The sequence below is a fragment of the Xenopus tropicalis genome, chromosome 9, assembly GCF_000004195.4.
Source record: "Xenopus tropicalis strain Nigerian chromosome 9, UCB_Xtro_10.0, whole genome shotgun sequence".
In the NCBI taxonomy this organism is placed as follows: domain Eukaryota; kingdom Metazoa; phylum Chordata; class Amphibia; order Anura; family Pipidae; genus Xenopus; species Xenopus tropicalis.
The window spans coordinates 44,819,320-44,837,924 of record NC_030685.2 but is presented as its reverse complement, the minus strand read 5'-3'; the positions used below and the strand labels follow the sequence as shown (position 1 = coordinate 44,837,924).

General features: G+C 39.0%; 1 protein-coding gene across 4 annotated transcripts in view; it reads right to left on the bottom strand.

Moving 5' to 3' along the window:
* The window catches only part of pgap1 (post-GPI attachment to proteins 1), a 308,887-nt gene that overhangs the window by 110,255 nt on the left and 180,027 nt on the right, over positions 1 to 18,605 (bottom strand). For all 4 annotated transcript variants that reach the window (XM_031892786.1, XM_031892788.1, XM_031892785.1 and 1 more), the window contains exon 14: positions 13,933 to 14,008. In XM_031892786.1, the coding sequence (XP_031748646.1) occupies positions 13,933 to 14,008 (76 nt within the window). The remainder of the gene's footprint in view (positions 1 to 13,932; positions 14,009 to 18,605) is intronic.

Below are 18,605 nucleotides of genomic sequence, written 5' to 3'. Positions count from 1 at the left end.
ACAGAGCTGAAGCTAGAAATCTACACTTTATGGGAGCCTACTGACAAGCAAGAGAACACCGCTGACAAAGTAATACAGAAGCTGGCACACCTGGAGGATAATGCATTCTTCAGATAAGAACTATCCTGCTTTAAAATGCATCAAGAAGACCTAGCGAACAGAGAGAGAAGGCAGAACCTCAGAATCTGAGGGATACCCAACTCAAGACCTAAGATCATACCTGAGAGGCCTTTTTTTCTGCTATAAACCCAGAACTCCCGCCAGACACCTAGAAAATGGACCGGACGCATAGAGCGCTGGGGAACCCTCCCAGCAATTCTAACCTCCCCAAAGATGTAGTAGTGAGACTGCATTACTTTGAGAGTAAAGAATATATATAACGTTACGACTACGCAACCAGCCACACTATTTGAACCAGGGGGACAAAATTCTCTCTCTCCTATTGATCCTATTGTCTCTCTCTGCTCACACCAAGCAAAGCACTAAGCGACCTATAACACAGAAATTAAGAGACAATAGGATCCCTTACCACTGGGGATTTCCATGCTGCCTGATTGTGAATGTGATTGTGATACTCAATTCACCATCCGGGACCTGGCCAGGGGCCTCCAGTTTATACAAGAGTTAGGCCTGGACGACAGTGAACCACTTCTAGCACCCAATTCCTCGCCGCAACAATGCAGGCTATCCCAAACTTTTAGCGTGACATCATCGGATCGCAGATGGCAACGGGATCCCTGTATTCCTTGCCCTTACATCCTTCTCCACAGAGGCCTCTGACTTGAACAGCATCCAGAGAAGCATGTACAAGATTTCCTTCTGAACAACTAGAAGCGACACTGGCCTGATATGCATTACCTCTTAATTTCTTATTGATGGGGAGACATAGATGGTCCTGTTTAAACAAGAAACTGTTTTACATTTTTGTTTACCTAGTTTTAGTTTTGGTCTGGACATGCCTTACTATCTGAAACTGGCACAACTTAAATAGGAGATTCCGCCCCCGGGCGTATGATACTGATAAAACAATGAGGTATATTACAGATGTCAATCAACCCAAATTCTTTGCATCCCTACATGCTGCAATTCCATAAATATACAAAATAGTTAAATGAATACCCTTAAACAACTTAAATTTGCAGTTAAAATGTAACCTGCACTATAGAGAACTTAAAACAACAGGCCCTATTTGTGCAAGAAACTAGTGATGAGCGATTTTTTTTGCCAGGCATGGATTCTCAGCATTGGAGAATTGTTTCACAAAACTTGGGCATGGTCGCGGCAATGAAAAAGAACCCATGTGACAAAAAAAAAGATATGCGCAACAAACAAATTTTTTGCTGTTTCACATTTTTTTCTTTTGCAAAATGGGACAGATTCCCCCATCACTTCAAGAAACCCATCACTGTAAAGCAGACCCATGGAGATTCACACAAAAGATTTTCCAATGATAATTAGAGCCTCCAGTCCCAAGAAAAAAGCAGGAGTTGCTATCTTAATACAGAAAACCATTCAATTATCAATACAGCACACGGTTGCGGACCCGAAGCGCCATTTTATTGTACATGGAATTGTGTGCAATATTCCTATGACTCTTATAAATGTTTACCAAATAATAGACCCCTTCACACTCTTATAAAGATACTTGCAAAAGTAGATGTTAGAAAACATGGGAATCTATGTAGGAGATTTCAACGTGATCCTCTCACCCTCACAAGATAAACTAGGCCCCTTACAGCAACACACACAACAATCCAAAGACCAGATTCTCTCAACAATTTTGTACGCTAATGTGAGCCAACTATCTGGAGACTTTATGAGTGTATCCAAAAATGACCCAATACAAGAGACAATCTAAAAACAACTGTAGAGGAGTACTTTCAATTCAGTCCTCGGTGGATTCCCTAAACATATTGTGTGAAGCCCATAAGGCAGTAACCATAGGGGAATGCATAGCAAACACAGTGGCACTAAAAAGGATAAACTATTCCAGACACAGAAACTAGAAAAGGAGCTTTTTACTATGAAAAAGCCAACAGACCCCATGCAATGCTGGCAAGAATATGAAGGACCCAAGCACTGCAGATGCCACAAATTATAGACACAGTCCAAGGCCACATATGCTAGTAGATGGTCTAAAGAGACCCATAACTATTTAACAACCTTGAAACTTCCAAAATTGACCCCAGAAGGCAGTAAACACCTTAATGCAACTATAACATTGGAAGAACTAGATTCTGTACTTAAGTCTATGCCATCAAACAACTCTCCAGGCTCTGATGGCCTTCCATATGGTTATTATAAAAACTTTATGGAACTTCTTAGCAAATATATGCTCAATCCAGCCAACCAGGAACCATGCTATATTGGATCTAGTGATCTCTAATGGCCCAGAACGTATAGCAAATGTGCAAGTGGTTGAACCCCTGGGTAATAGTGACCATAATGTTATTTAATTTGATGTTTGGTGCAGGAAACAAATTTACACTGGGGCAACAAAGGCACTGAATTTTAGAAAAGCTAATTTTACCCCCATAAGGGCAGCACTTTAGGGCATAGATTTGGGCATTATGTTTTCTGATAAAAACACAGAACAGAAATGGTTGGCATGTAAAATGATAATAAATCATTACTGTTCTCAATTCATTCCATCAAGCCTTGAGTAGAGGGAAAGTAAATTACCTTTAAAACATGTGTAGTTTAGCAGATGCAAAGGTGAACAATGTCCGGGGGAGGGGCTAGTGACCAAAAACATCACTTGCAGCAAATTTAATTTGTATAAATATACAGGCAACACAAGAGTGCTCTTGCCCAGACAGTTTATTTGTTTGTAGTTCTAGTTTTGTTTTTATTATGTTCTCAATTGCAGGTGCCCTATGGACCAGTCACATATATGGTAATTAGCACTCACCAACTTTTGTAATTCAGTACAATGTGTTTTTGTAAAAATTTCGTGTAACACTGGGACATTTCTCATTTTATTTGTTTGTTAATAAAAAAAACTCAATAAAAAAAAGTTTTTAAAAAAACACAACAAATTTCAAGCCCCTTTGTGCCCCTTTTCAAGTGTATACAATAAAGAATGTGATGACCATTATAGTACAGGAGCCATGAATATCCTGTAAATGATATCCATATAAACAGTGCTTAGTGATGTAATAGAAGACTGGTATGTGAATATATCAATTTGGAAACATTGAAAATTTAAAGACTGATGGACACTTAGTTAGATTTCCATCAGTGTGAGGTGGCTGGGGTTTGATTAGTTGCACTTAGACATTATAAATAGAACCCATGGGCCTCCAGTTGAGCTTGTTTTTGTGGATAGCATCTCTTTAAGTGGAGTCTCTGTAAGTGGAGTAATAAACGCAGGAGTTGCAAACAAAATAAGTTTAATACAAGGTAGAAAGTTTTTTTATTCTTATTTTTCTTTTCCCTGTTTCTTTCTTTATTACTGTTACATACTAGTCTATCTATTGGATAGATTTGAATATATCGATTTCTTTAAAAAAAAATCTAAGCCAGGTGGCCGAGGATTTAGTAAACTGTTCTGGTGAAGCCAACATTTTTGCAAATCTGCTAATCTCAGTGATTTTATGTAATTTTTTATGATGTTTTGCCTTTGATACGTGCAACTAGGAAAACAGCAGGAGCTTAAGGAGCCAAATGCATAGCTTAATGGAACCTCAATGAAAGAGGGTCTGCTGTGCTAGGGTAAATAATGGATAAGTGTCATGTATAGCGAACCCAAACACCAGGAGGAGTGACTGGACTCCAATCTAAGTGTGCTCTTCTGCCTATGACAGCCACCTTTGGCCTTGGGCCTGACCCTCAGCTACTTTGGGTGCCTCTTTCCTCACAAGAATCAAGGCATTTACGGAACAGTAATCATAACATGGTCTACTTTGAGATTATATTACAGAAACAACTGTGTGAGTAACTTAAACACTATATTTTAGATGTGCAGACTTTGCTTGTATAAGGACATCTCTGCAGTATATTAACTCTAAGGCTTTTCAGAGGGTTAAACACCCATGGAAAATGGAATGTTGCTCAATAAATTGACATGTCAGTAAATTTCCTTTGTAGGCAAGGAAAATAGTATAGCAATAGCAGTATTGGGGAGCTCAACCCTCTGTTAACTTACCCAAACGGGTATCAGGTGCAAATACTGGAAGAACCTCACCTTGCATGGGTGTCAATATCCAACAGCAAAAAAATCCAGTAGCACACTGAAGATGCAAGCCGTGAAAAAATTGTATTTTATTTGCCCAAGTACATATAAACAAGCAAAGAGCAACGTTTCGGGACCCTCCGGACCCTTTCTCAAGCTAATAGTGCACTATTTAGTGTGCAAGTTATAAAGGTAGTGAAATGGGTGGGGATAGAGAAAACCTCCCCTCCAATTTAACCCCACATGTGCATACTAACAACCAGTCCTTAAATATTCTTATATAAAAAATGTTAAAAAGCATACAAATATATGTTTAGTCCACATTAGTGCAAAATTATGATCTCTAATTTTGCACAAATGTGGACTAAACGTATATTTGTATGCTTTTTAACATTTTTTATATAAGAATATTTAAGGACTGGTTGTTATTATGCACATGTGAGGTTAAATTGTTGTAATTAACCATGCTATCACTGGAGCAGGGGAGGTTTTCTCTATCCCCACCCATTTCACTACCTTTATAACTTGCACAACTGAGGAACCAGCTAATTAAGGATTACTTTTTAACAGACGCAAATCTAATAATATAAGCATTAGCAGATGGGTCACTCAGGAGCATATTCAAGAGACACTTCAAAATTCTGTTTATTTTTACATGTTGAATGTGATCCCTTAAAAAGCCTACAAATAACTTGCTCACCACGGATCTCAAACTTTCTGGTCTATAACTGCCAGGCTAAAGTCGTAATGCCCTTTTTAACTAAAGGAATTACATCAGCTTTCCACATATTCATAGGTACAATACCAGACAAAAGTAAGTCTGTGAAAATCAGAAATAGAGGCCTGGCTAAAACTGAACCTAGCAAATGAAACCCTTCTAAAGATCCTGGAGATTAAGGAACAGATACAAAATCAGTTAAAGGAGACGGAAAGGCTAATAAAGAGTTAATCTCAAACTGCAGGCATACCTTCAGTTGTCTCAATAGTGCCCTTAAGTATCCCCATATTTGTACCGTTCAGATGATTAGAAACCTCATAGGAAAAAAAACCCACTGAGCTCTGTAAACAAAATTCCCATAATTCCTCGCTCCTGCACCAAGACCTGTGTACATGCTCAGTTTGTAATTATGAGGAAGCTTCCTGCTGATTGGCTCAGATCACACATTCTTAAGGGGGGGAGGGAGTGCTTAGCATTCTTGAGGGAGGGGGGAGCAGGAGAGAGCTGCCTGTCTATGGCACAGGAAAACAAACAGACAAGAAATCCTGTGTTTCTTTTGAAAGAGAATTCAGTGCAGCATTTCTGTAACTGCTTATGGCTGTATTTACATAGACCTTTCTGATAAAGCTTACTTAGTTTTTACCTTTCCTTCTCCTTTAAGGGAGTATTTTTTACTTAATAGACAGACCATACAGTGCCAGGGGACACTCTTGTAGGCCCATAAGGTAGTTATCAGAATTGTATAGCCTTAAGCACTAAGCTCAAAAAACTACAGAAAATTGAGAATGCGCTTAGATACTCTATACCAGGTTCTACAGTTGCGCAATAAGCTCAAAGACTTGAAATTACAAAAGGCTAAGAAAACTTTGGCATGGAACAAACAAATCTTTTATGAGAAAGCTACTCGTGCCCACACTATGCTAGCACGAAAGCTTACACAATGTAAAGGGGTTATATACACCCCTACTGGACAAATATGTGACTCTACACAAATAACAGAAGAGTTTGCACACTTTTACCAACTCCTATACACAACTACAGCACACACTCACAACACGCAACCACAACAGGAAAAGATGAGAACGTACTTGAAAGACCTTAACCTCCTGATGACCCAGATGACCTACACAGGTTGAATGCCGAAATCACTGGAGATCTCTTTGGGGCTAAAGGATCTCCCTACTCAGAAATCGCCTGGCCCAGTGGCTTTCCATACTCATATTACAAAACTTACAAAGATGTCCTCAAACTACCAACCCATATCACTCCTAAATTCAGATTATAAAATCTTCAAAAAATTTTGGCTTTAAGGATAAACATCATTCTCCCTAGAATTATTAATCAGGACCAAGTCGGTTTTGTACACGGTCGCGGCTTAGATGGGACTTAATGTTTATACCTAAAGCACCTTTGGATTCAAGGGTCCAATAGTGATGGCCCAAACCTCGTTATACTCAGTCCCACAAACTCGGGTAAAAATAACTAATAATCTTTCAACAATCTGCCCTTTGTCACCCCTCCTTTTTGCCATCAGCACTGAACCCCTAATGCAAGAGATCAAAGCAAACCCCAATATACATGGAGTAATACAGGGTAAGGTTGAATATAAGATTGCGCTGTATGCAGATGATGTTCTATTTATCATCCCCTTATGTCACAACCTAATTTGCATAGATCTATACAGATATACAGCGATCTGTCTGGTTGCAAAATTAAAAACTTTAAATCTGAAGCCCTCCCCATAAACTTGCCTTACCATCAATTAAAATTACTACAATGAAACTTTCAGTATCAATGGAGGACAGAAACTATTAAGTGCTGAGGGGTTAATACACCTAAAAATTATATATACCACTCTAATTATAGCAAGCTACTTGAAGTCCTATCAGCGGACCGCAAAAGGTGGCATACATGCAACCTTTCATGGTTTGGATGAACAGCATCCATAAAAAAGAATTTTCTCCCATGACTTCTCTACCTGTTCGATACCCTACCAGTTCCGGTTCCTAGAGTAAAATTAAGGAAACTACAAAAAGAAATTTCAAATTTCATATGGTGGCAGAATAGGCATAGAGTGGCATTTAGAATAATAACAGCTGCCAAAGAACAGGGGGGTTTGGCAGTTCCAGACATATATTATTATTATTTAGTGGAACACGTCTTGGGGTGGCTATCTCCGATACTACTGACAAAATGGGCTGAAATAGAAAGAAACTATACTCACACACTATCGCCAGGCTATTGGGATCATAATTGGTTGAGAAGAAATAGATGTGTTTTGGGGCCCACTTATTTCCATACTGGGAGATGAAGTACCCAACGTGCAAAACGCGACCCAGTAAATATAATAAATATTGTCCTAACTGCAGCTTAAGCGGCAACAGCAAAAGCCCGGAAAGCCAATACATGTAAGGTACCTGGGCGCACTCCTCGTGGAGTTCCTGCCCTGGCTCAACATGGCGCGTCCTAACTTTCGTGCAAACGCGTACACGAGCGGCAAATTGACGCGAGCACAGGCGTTCGGCGCATGCATGTGCGAATTGACGCCAACGTGTGCATATTGTGCTTAATAGGACGCCAAGGGCGTGCCAATGCGCTTTTACACTAATTGCAACACACACCATGTGGTTTATTTGTTGACTTGTATGAATTGTTCCCTTCAGTATGTGGGCTGTACTATTCGTCCACTTAAACATAGGATGCGGGAACATATTGCACATATTGTTGCAAAAAAAATAATAGTCCAGATTTTAGGCACTTTATTGACTGTTGAAATAGTAATGTTGCTTTGCTGCAAATTCAGGTCATTGACAGGGTGTTTCAAGATGAACCAGGTGGGAATCTGTGGACGAAACTTTTGCAGAGGGAAGTAAAATGGATATTTACATTGGGCACGTGGCAACCACATGGTTTAAATTCTATATTTGATATTAATTGTTATGTTCACTCAAAGTGATGATGAACAGATTTGCGAAACGGCACAAAATACGCGAAACGGCAAAATGTTGCGCGACGAATTTCCGTGTTTCGCAATTGGTGGATTGTTTTGCGAAACGGATGAAAACATTTGCCGTGGAAAAATTCTAAAGTGGGGTTCGCTATTTCGCTCCTGTCCAGTGAACCCTAGACCTTGGCCCATCACCTTCTGGAACAACAAAGCCCACTGTTCAGTGACTCAGCTGCTTTTTTCCAGGCGATGGCACTACTGTATGATGGTCCACAATGGGAGGCCACGGCTGAAGCCGCTCTCAGATCTCTGTCCCAGTTGGAAGATGGATCTAATATTTCCTCTGGTCCTGTACTTTTTGAGACTATTCCTTTATTAATAAAGGTTCAGCAGCATAGCGAGTCCTTGTCGTTTGACGTGGTTTCTTCCCCAATGTACCCCTCATCCTGGGGTTTCCATGCTTAAGGCACACAATACTCTTATTAATTGGGGTTCCAATCAAATAACATTCTCATCGAACCTATTCTCTTGCCACAGTCTGTCTTTTGGAAACTTGCAGGTATTGTCATCTGATCCCCGTCTCAAACTGATTCCTAAACCGTACCATGGATTCCTAGATGTCTTCGATGAAAAAGGGGCTGATGTACTTCCTACTCATCAAATTTACGATTGTCCTGTTGACCTTCTTTCCGGAGCTACTGTCCCGATTGGACGGATCTACCCTCTTTCTGAACCCGGACTTACTGTCCTCAAGGACTATATTGAGAAAAATCTCAAGAAGGGATTTATTCACCTGTCAACTTCCCCCGCTGGAGTAGGTAGTTTCTTTGAAGAAAAGAATAATAATTTTTTACGCCCTTGTATCGATTATTGAGATTTGAACAAGATCACCGCTAAGAACCGGTACCCTTTGCCCCTTATACGAGAACTTTTCCAGAGACTATGATCTGCCCGTGTGTTTACTAAACTCAACCTTCGGGGGGCATATAACCTAGTCTGTATTCGGCAAGGGGACGAATGTAAAAAAAAGCCTTCCGCAACCTTTATGGTCACTTTGAGTATTTGGTAATGCCTTTTGGATGCATTTTGGTCTTTGCAGCGCCCTGGCTACGTTCCAACACTTTGTTAACAACATTTTCAGAGACTTCTTCGATCATTTCGTCATTGTATACCTGGATGATATCCTAAGTTTTTCCTCTTCCATGAAAGAACATCGGGTTCATGTAAAGCGAGTATTTTCCAGGTTATGTGCGCATAAACTTTTTGCCAAGCTGGAAAAGTGTGAGTTTGAGAGACCTTCCTGAGGTAATTCTTGAGAATCCGTGACCTATGTTCATGCTCCCCGGCTGATTCAGTCTTTTTATAAGAAGTTTCCAGGAGAGCGCACCTTGTGGGGGGGGGCAATGTAAAGTACCTGGGCGCACTCCTCTTGGTGTTCCTGCCCTGGCTCAACATGGCGTGTCCGAACTCTCACGCAAAACGTGTACACACGTGGCGAATTGACGAGAGTGTGCACGTTTGGCACATGGCCAAAGTGCTTAAAAAGGACGCCAAGGGCCTAGAATCACTGCAAAGTGATCATTACCCTAGTGAAGACACTAAGCCTAATTCCTGCTTTGATATCCTTTACTTTCTGACCCAGTGTGACCTTAGACTCTGAACCATGCTGCCTGAACCAACCATCTGCCTGTCCGACCATTCTTCTGCCTCACAATTTTGCTGTTGACGACTTACTTGGCACTCCTGTCACTCCTCCAATTGGTCCAGTCCTGTCTCACTCCCAGAGAGTGTTCTCCTCAGTGGGAGGTGTAAGAGAGGTCTTTCCTCTACGAATTCTTCCAGTGACACACTCCTCTGCTACCTGATAATACACCCCCTACAGAATTAGACTTTCTGAAAAGAATAAGATATATACGTAGAATGGACTACCTTACTGCTCTTAAGCATGATACCATAGGGAATTTCAATAAAATGTGGTCAAACTGGGACTATGTGGATAGCCTAAGATCACATTACGGGGAAGTAAACCATACTTAATATGACCCAAGAATGGTGTGACCTCTGATTCTCTGATTATTGCATCATTTGTTTTCAATTCTCATAATATCATCTTTGTTATTTCCTTGATATTATAACTTCCTTTTATCTTCTTTTTTTTCTTTTTTGGCTTCTGTATATCTCTTTATAAAATTAAAATTCAATAAAAAGATAATTAAAAAAAAACTGAACCTAGCTCTCTCAGTACCCTAGGGTGTATTCCATCTGGCCCTGGTGGCTTGTTCACATTAACTTTGATTTAATTTTTATGTACCCTATCCTGTGTCAACCACTGACTAGATTGAGCCAAATCAACCGTGAAGCTATTGGGTCGGTCTTGGAACTCAGCACATTTGCCTTTACGGTATCAGTTATAACCATATTATTACCATACTTCAATGGAGCCACACTCTCAATCTGCATCTTTTTACTATGAATATACTTTGGGTTAGTCTTAGCCTCTGCTGCAACGCGCTCCTCATTTTCTATCTTTGCCTTCGGGATTGCTGTTTACACTTATTATAGTGTTTATAATCATTAAATGCATCTTCTATCCCCTCTGACTTGTATTTCTTAAATGCTTTCCCTTTTTCCCTATAAACTTGTTTATCTCTGAATTAAGCCACATAGGCTGGTTCTTAATGCTTCTACATTTACTTCTTAAGGGAATAAATTGAGAACAGTAATGATTTAATACCATTTTAAATGACAACCATTTCTGTCCTGTGTTTTTAAAAGAAAACATAATGCCCCAATCTTTGAAGGTCAGCCCTTAAAGGAATACTGTCATGATTTTTATGGTATAGTTTCTATTTATAAATTACACTGTTTACATTACAGCACATTACAGACAGGACTCTCTGTTGGCAGAAGCTGAGCTGGCATATGCGCTATTTTCATTTGGGGTCGGTACATGCCACATACTTTAGCATATCTATGCATACTACGCATCAATATTTTCAGTAGACCTTTGGTGTTCATATTTAGGATAATTTGCCTTTGTATATAAGAAATTATGCAACATTTTTAGGTGGCGTTCTGAAATGCCATCAAAACCACTTACTTTAGTAAAGCTTTGTTGTTTAGTAGTTTGGAGTAGAAATAAATATTAACCTGTTTTGGATTCATCAGAACGTGTATTTTCTAAAAATATATAGTTTTCAGGGGGTCGTCTTACTTTTTTGGTATTTGTGGTTAATGAATAAGTGTAAATATAAGCCATTAAATTAGTATGCATAACGTATATTTTGAGGTCTCTACATGCCATGTACTTTGATAAACCTTAAGCACATTTGGCATCAAACTGTTCAAGCAGACCCATGGGTTTCATATTTAGTTTTATCTTTTTGAAGTTTTATCTTCACAAATTGCATTTTTTTTTTATAAAAACCATTACATTTATGAAAGCATTGCAACTTGGTTTGGAGTAGAAAGACATATTTACCAATTTTGGATTCATCTCTTTTAAAAAATGTATAGTTTTCTAGGGTGAACCTAATGTTAGTGGAATGTTTGGCCTTGAAATTGAAGTATGCAGATTTCTGAAGCAGTGCTTTAGAAATTTACTAGTGTACTGCTGGGAGCTTTTGACCTATACAAGTGATAAATCTCCATATAACTATGCATATTTAATACAGGCACGTTAAGGAGACATGGGACTTCAAATCAGTTGTATTTTCATTCAAAAAATAAATTATTTTTCTCATATATGTGTTTATATTATGGGAAATTAGATTTTTTTAGATATTTAGAAGCCTATATCTAGCATATTTTGAAAGCTTAGGTTGTCCTGAAAGAAATGATATATTGTTTTGCAGGGTAAATTAAAAGGTAACCCCCCCCCCATAAAATGACAGAGCACAAAATATTCAAAAACCTTTCTGGCAATGAAAGTATTGCAAGCAGCCAAACTGGCTGCCAGTCACCAGCCTGTTAGTAAAATAACCCTGATTTATTAGTATAGCCAGACTGTGTCATCATCATTGTAACATATAAGAATTCCATACCCAATTCTTTTAGCAGTAGTGCTACTTTCATCCAGTACGTAATGAGTAGCACACCCATCCAGCTGGCCCCTTTCCGACTTCCACCCTCCCTGCATACTGATGTGTCTGCCCACCCGGACACGTTCCCCAGATCCATTGCATATAAATCCTTGCTCCCGCCCACTCTCCTACCATAGAGCTGGTGGTGAAATTAAAATGCAACATTAGAGGAAGCAGACTCCGCCGTCCGGGCCCCCCCCCTTCCTGCGACCGCGGGGTCTGCTTCCTCTGTTGTTACTCCACTACTTCCATCTGCAAGGTAAATAGCTTCTTTGTCATTTGGCTTAAACTCTGCACAGAAGTTTCTGTTGTTATGTGGCTTGTTGCTCCTGTTTTGGGTTACCAGTTCTGGGTTGATGGCTGTCTTTTATATTCTCTCCAATTCTTCACTAAAGTTGTGCCACAACATCCAACATTGCATTTACAGTATATCCTCCTCCTTGTCCTTTCCCTTGCCTAGTCTAATCTGGTATTTGCAGGAATTTGTGTACTATTCATGCAGAATTTTTCATGCAAGCTTTGTAATGTATCCCACATATCCTTAGCAGTGATCTGATTCTTTATATGAATAAGTTGACTTCCACAGATTATTATTATAATTCAGTTATATATAATTATATATATAATTATATATATAATTATATATAATTCAGTTTGGTCACTGCTAGTTTAATTTTTGAGCTGCTAGCTATGTCTGTCTCACTTCCTAGACTGTTCAAAGCTGTGTTTCTTATTTTGTAGCTCACAGTTCCTGTGAATGATTTTTAATGTTGGTCTATTACTTAGCATGATTGTGTCTGAGCCCATAACGTGTAGGTAGACTCAGTACAGCAACTTTTTTGCTGGTATTACATAAAGGTACTAATGCCTAAATACACTGCAATGCTATTCGAAGAAAGTAACTGCCTTAAAGAACCAACAGCAGAACAAAAATATATATTGTGAAGGAAAGAAGGAAAGTTGAGAGTTGGAAGATATGGATAGTTTAAAACACTGAAAACAGAGTTGAGAGATTTGGAACATAAGGAGGCCAAGGGTAGGGAATTAGAAGTCATGTAGCACAGAAAGAATGGCCATAGGCATGGAGAAGAAAGAATGGAGAGCCTGTGGGGTACTATCACAGGAGTAAATGGTGTGAAAGGTGAATATATAGAGGCAGGGGGTGTGAGGCAGGTAAAGGAGAGATGGGTATGGTGAAGAGGTACATGGGGAGTCGAAGGTGGTCTCAACGCCATTTGAAGATATGGAGGTAAGTGACTATGGAACATGGTAAGAGGTAGAGAAAAAAAGAAAGGTTAACCAATGTGAGAAGATATAGAATTTTGGAGGTCCATGCACTTGTGGAGCACAAAATCCATCAAAGCAGGCACAACTAGCAAATCAAGACAAAATTAAAGTCAAACACTGTGCATATACTGTAGGTGCAAGGACCCTCTCTTTTGCACCACCCGGTGCATAATGAGCGAGTACCGTGTAAATAATATATGTAAATATAAATTACAGCAGTCATTTGTGAACATTATTAAAAAGTCAACTTTTGTGTAGCTGAAGCCACAAAAAATGTGCAGTTTAGAAAGGTTACGCAAAGCTGTAATAAGGCTCACCATCAAAACGCAAGTTAAGTGCAGTCTTGCAACTTTACCATGTATTTTACACATGCACAATGGTGTGGAATGTGTTTATAAAAGCTTTACAAAATGTTAAAACAAAACGAACTGAAGACTAACAAATTTCTGTAAACACACATTTAGTGGTAAAAATAATTTTTGAAAATAAACAGACATAATATTTGTGCTAACAACTTTCATATTGTGACTACAAAATGATTTTTGTTTTCACAGCACTAGGTTTGGCCTGACAAAATTAATTTTATGAGCATGAAATGTATTTTGTGGTTAAAAAACAATCCTATGCACACTATAACTATTAAGATTGTTTTGTATTTTATTTGATGGGGGGGACTTAATAGCAAGGACTTAAAAGCAACAAATCAGCATATATTCGTACATACCAAATGAAAGAACATGTGTAACAGGTACATGTATAGTGCTTGTCTCTTCCGACAGGAATTCACACTCCACAGAAAACTGCAACATATTTAAATAATTTTTTAGAAAAATGTACAGCATATATTATAGGGCTCATTTACAAGTGCAAGTGAAATGTTTGGCACAATTGGGCAGGCTTTTAACCCACAATAAAGCAGTTTTTTTCCAGAATTTCACCCTAATAGCAGTCACAAGGTGAAGATTTTCCTCACACAATTGCACCCAGTAAACTAAACTGCATGCAACTATGCTTATATGAATTGGATGCAACTGTACAGAAAATTTTCCATGTCTAATTCTTTAGGCTTATTTTCTTTGCATATATTGATGTAAAACACAGCGGAGCTAACAGCAGAAGCTTCAGATATGGCTGGCAGTGAGCCCACTTATGTCTAAGTGACTTAGTACAGTATATATAAGTATACATGTTGTGCAGGTTACTAGACCATATCTACACATATAAAGATTTTTGTTAGCTGCTAGATTTGGCTTACCTTAGATAACACTCAATGGTGAATTCACAAAACTTGAGTAATTTTGCCAAAAAAATACAGTCATAGAAATCAATCCATTCAAATCAATATATTGGCTGCTATATGTTATTACTTCTGAGTTTACCAGCAAAACAGCCAGAATTGTCACAGAGGAGGTGCTGGTTTACACATAATGTAAACTTTCTTAAATTGCCTCAAAAGTCAGTTTTTACCCATTCATGCTACCCATATCCACGTTTGCATTCCCAACATCCCTAATGTATCTGCTTTCCTTCTCTGGATATTAAACACATGCCTAATTAAGCCCACTGGTGCAGTATGAGCACTGGGTACATTCAGTACTGGATGCCAAACACCACTTACTAAAAAATGCTGACATAGGACTGTAAAACATAAGTATCAGGAAAAATAGTATTACTGCTGAACATGAAAAAAAAAATGTTTTTACCTATGCGTTATGAAAAGCATTACTTTAAGGGGGCAGTAACACCTTTGCTAATAATAAAAGTAATAAATAGAACATGAATTAAAATTATATTCTGCCTGTTTTATTTAAAAAGAATCCATATTTTCCTATACAGTACATAATAGAATTAAGTCTAGAGCAAATGTACTTGGTGTTTTTCTTGAAAAATTTTTACCACTCATCGAAGTTGCTTCTTCAACTGAAGAAGTTGTTTTGAAGAGTGGTGAAATGTTTTCAAGAAAAACTCCAAGTTCAGTTGCTTTAGACTTAATTCTGCTAGATACAGTATACCATGAACTGGATGAATGATAATATACATAGCCATATTTTCCCATTTTTTGCCCTTATAAAGCACTTACCCCCTTCCTTTATAAACAGGGCAATTTTTAACAAAACTAACAAATTTTCCTTTCTCTAAGCAGCAGCCTTTGAATAGCTCATTGACAGGAGCTTCCCAATGGGCTGGTAATTCTTCTCCTATGTTCTTTGGGATCAAGAAGAAACTGGCTTTATAATCTTTTTAGGGTCAGAAATAACATAGATGTTTCTTAACTAAAGCAATGGGGGAAAAGTATGTTCTTCACAAGTCTTACTTATGGAGCTCATGTTGAAAATTATGGGTTGTTCTGTTTCTGTAAATTAATGTATAGTATAATGCAGTATATTCTGAAACAATTCACAATTGGTTTTAATTGTTTTATTTTTTTGTATTTGTTGTGGTTTTGATTTTTTTTTTTTAATCAGCAGCTCTCTAGTGTGGAAATTTAGCAGCTATCTGGAAGCTGGGGGCTGGGGGCAGGGCAACCCCCCCCCCACACTTATGTGCATGTATTTGCATTGTCATCGTGGAGGGGTCATACTCCCTGCTGTGCAATGACATTGCAGTAGGAACAATGACAGGGGAACGCAGACAAGGTGTGCATGGTGCCCCCTCATTGGTGCATGCTTGGCAAGTTCCCTTCTGCCTACCCCCAGCTCTGGCCCTGGCTGGGGTTCAATACACCAAAGCAACTAGACAATGATTGCTATGAGTATAAGTAATAAAAGTAAGAGTAACATTAAAACTGTAGCCTCACAGAGCAAAAGTTATTTGGATGCTGGGTAAGTGACTGAACTGAAAAGAGACAGAAGAAAAAAGCAAATAACTTAAAAAAAATTTAGACCACTTTAAAAGAAAAGACCATTCTACAACATACTATGGGGCAGATTTATCAACATGTGAGTTTACAGCTTAAAGGATATGTAAACCCCCACACACAAAAAATTAATCAGAGAACAGCCTCTTTGAAATCTTTCAGTACCTGCCACTCTGGTTGTCCAGAGGTTAATAGTAAGGCTGCAACATCCCCTTAATCAAGATGCTGCCAAAATTCTTATTTACTCTCTTATAATATCTCGCCTGGACTATTAATTGGCCTTCCCCTCCAAAGACTGCCCCCACTCCAGTCCATAATGAATACTGCTGCCAGGCTCATACACTTCAACAACCGCTCCTCCTCTGCCATGCCACTCTGCCAATCCCTGCACTGGCTTCCCCTACCATCCAGGATAAAATTCAAACTAATGACTCTCACATTCAAAGCAGTTCATAACTCTGCCCCACCCTACATCTCTGAACTTATCTCTAGGTACCATCCAACCCGCTTGTTACACTCCTCTACTGACCTGCTCCTCAACTCCTCTCTCATTCCCTCCTCACACACTCGCATTCAAGACTTTGCAAGGGCTGCCCCCCTTCTCTGGCATTCGCTCCCACAAACTGTCAGACTTTCTCCCAATCTCTCTGCCTTCAAGAGATCGCTAAAAACACATTTATTTAGAGAAGCTTACCCTGATTTAGTTTAACATAACCTCAGTGTGCTGCTAAAAGCAATAACCTGTGCCACACCTCTCACAACTCTGGTCATGCCCATTCCCACACCTTGAGTCTCAACCATTTCTCCTTATAGATTGTAAGCTCTTTTGGGCAGGGCTCTCTTCACCTGTATCGGTTATTGATTGCTTTGTATGTTACTCTGTATGTCCAATGTATGAAACCCACTTATTGTACAGCGCTGTGGAATATGTTGGTGCTTTATAAATAAATGTTAATAATAATAATAATAATAGATTTGCTTCTCCTCCTGTAACCCACTCAGCCCCCACCCTCAGGAATTTGCTTTGGCTGTTGGCTTGTGGGCATGCTCTGTTGTTCTAAGCTCAAATTACTAAACACCCCCCCCAGTCTAGCAGCCAGTGAAGAGATGGCATTGCTGGTTCCCACAGAAATTCAGCTCTAGCTGTCTGCTTCAATTTTTTTCTCCCAACCAACTCTCCTGAGCTCAGCTCAACCAACGCAGAACTTTTATCAAAGACAGTTGTGATTGTGTGAGCCTGTATTCTTGATTAAATGTATGCGTGTATATATGCTGTTTGCAGCATAATGTAAATGTATCCAATTATGTATCAGAGTAAAAATGGGCACCAGATGAAAGCTGCTATTTGCTTTAGGAAAATTCAAATCATGAATTCTAACTTTCACCCACTGATAAATACACTTCTAAAAAATCCCATAGGAATGAATAGAAGGTCATGGAGTTTTATGTCTTAAGCTCTAAACTCACATTTTGATACATCTACCCCTAAGTGTTAACCTGAACCATGCCTAAGTTATAGGAAAATGTAAACCTACCCAGGGTAGAATTAAATTAGCAAATAGTATATAGCATTTTTAAGGAAAGTACAATACATACCTTCCAACATTTGAGAAACAGAAAGCAGTGATCACTATGCCCACAATGTGTGTGAAATGATTAGGGCCAGAAAATTTTTGGCCACGCCTCCAAATACCATGCCCATTTAACAAAAACACACTCTTTTTCTATGTTAAGAATGGTAGCATCAGATGCATAAAGTGCACAAGTGTTTTAAGACATACACAGTGGCCCCCACAATTTATCACACACTGTGGGCATAGTAATCAATGCTTTAAGTAGCGGCACGCAGATCCCATACTCTCTGGAATCCAGTAGGTCAATTTTATACCAGCGACAGAACTAAAACCCTGTCTGGGTTGCTAGGAGTACTCAGCCATGGAGTATATAAGCCTTATATATAAGCCTTGTGCTAATCATTAATACTAAAAGCCATTTGCATTTGAAAAATGCAAAGAGCGACAAAGAAATGCAGCGTGGCAAAATTTGACCACACTCACTTTTGTGACCACATCCCCTAAATACCACTCCAATTTTATAAAATTTAGCAGGTTATGTAAAGTTTTTAACACATTTCTGGGGTCTATTGGGTTTTATTAAAGTTTTGCTAATGAATATAGTTACAATTGTATCTAAGTGCAGGTGTTGAGTATTCTGGGCTCTCTGTCAAAAGCCTACTCATCTAATTAAGTTTGAGAAACTTTGTATCGTTTTTGGTACTCACTGCAGGAGATCAAAGGGAAATTTGGTACTTTTCAATAAGAATCCGGGACTGCTGGCTGAGCTGTTAAAATCGAGACTGTCCTGTGAAAATCGGGACAGTATGTAAAAGCTAATGATGATCATCGAAATTATTTGCTACGCCAGGTGCGAGACAAAAAGAAATGAATCTTGCCTCCTCCACCCTTCCCAGTGTCACCTTTCACTTCTACCCCTCTCTGCCTAATTAGCACTGCATGGGCGTCAAGCACACAGTGTGCTTT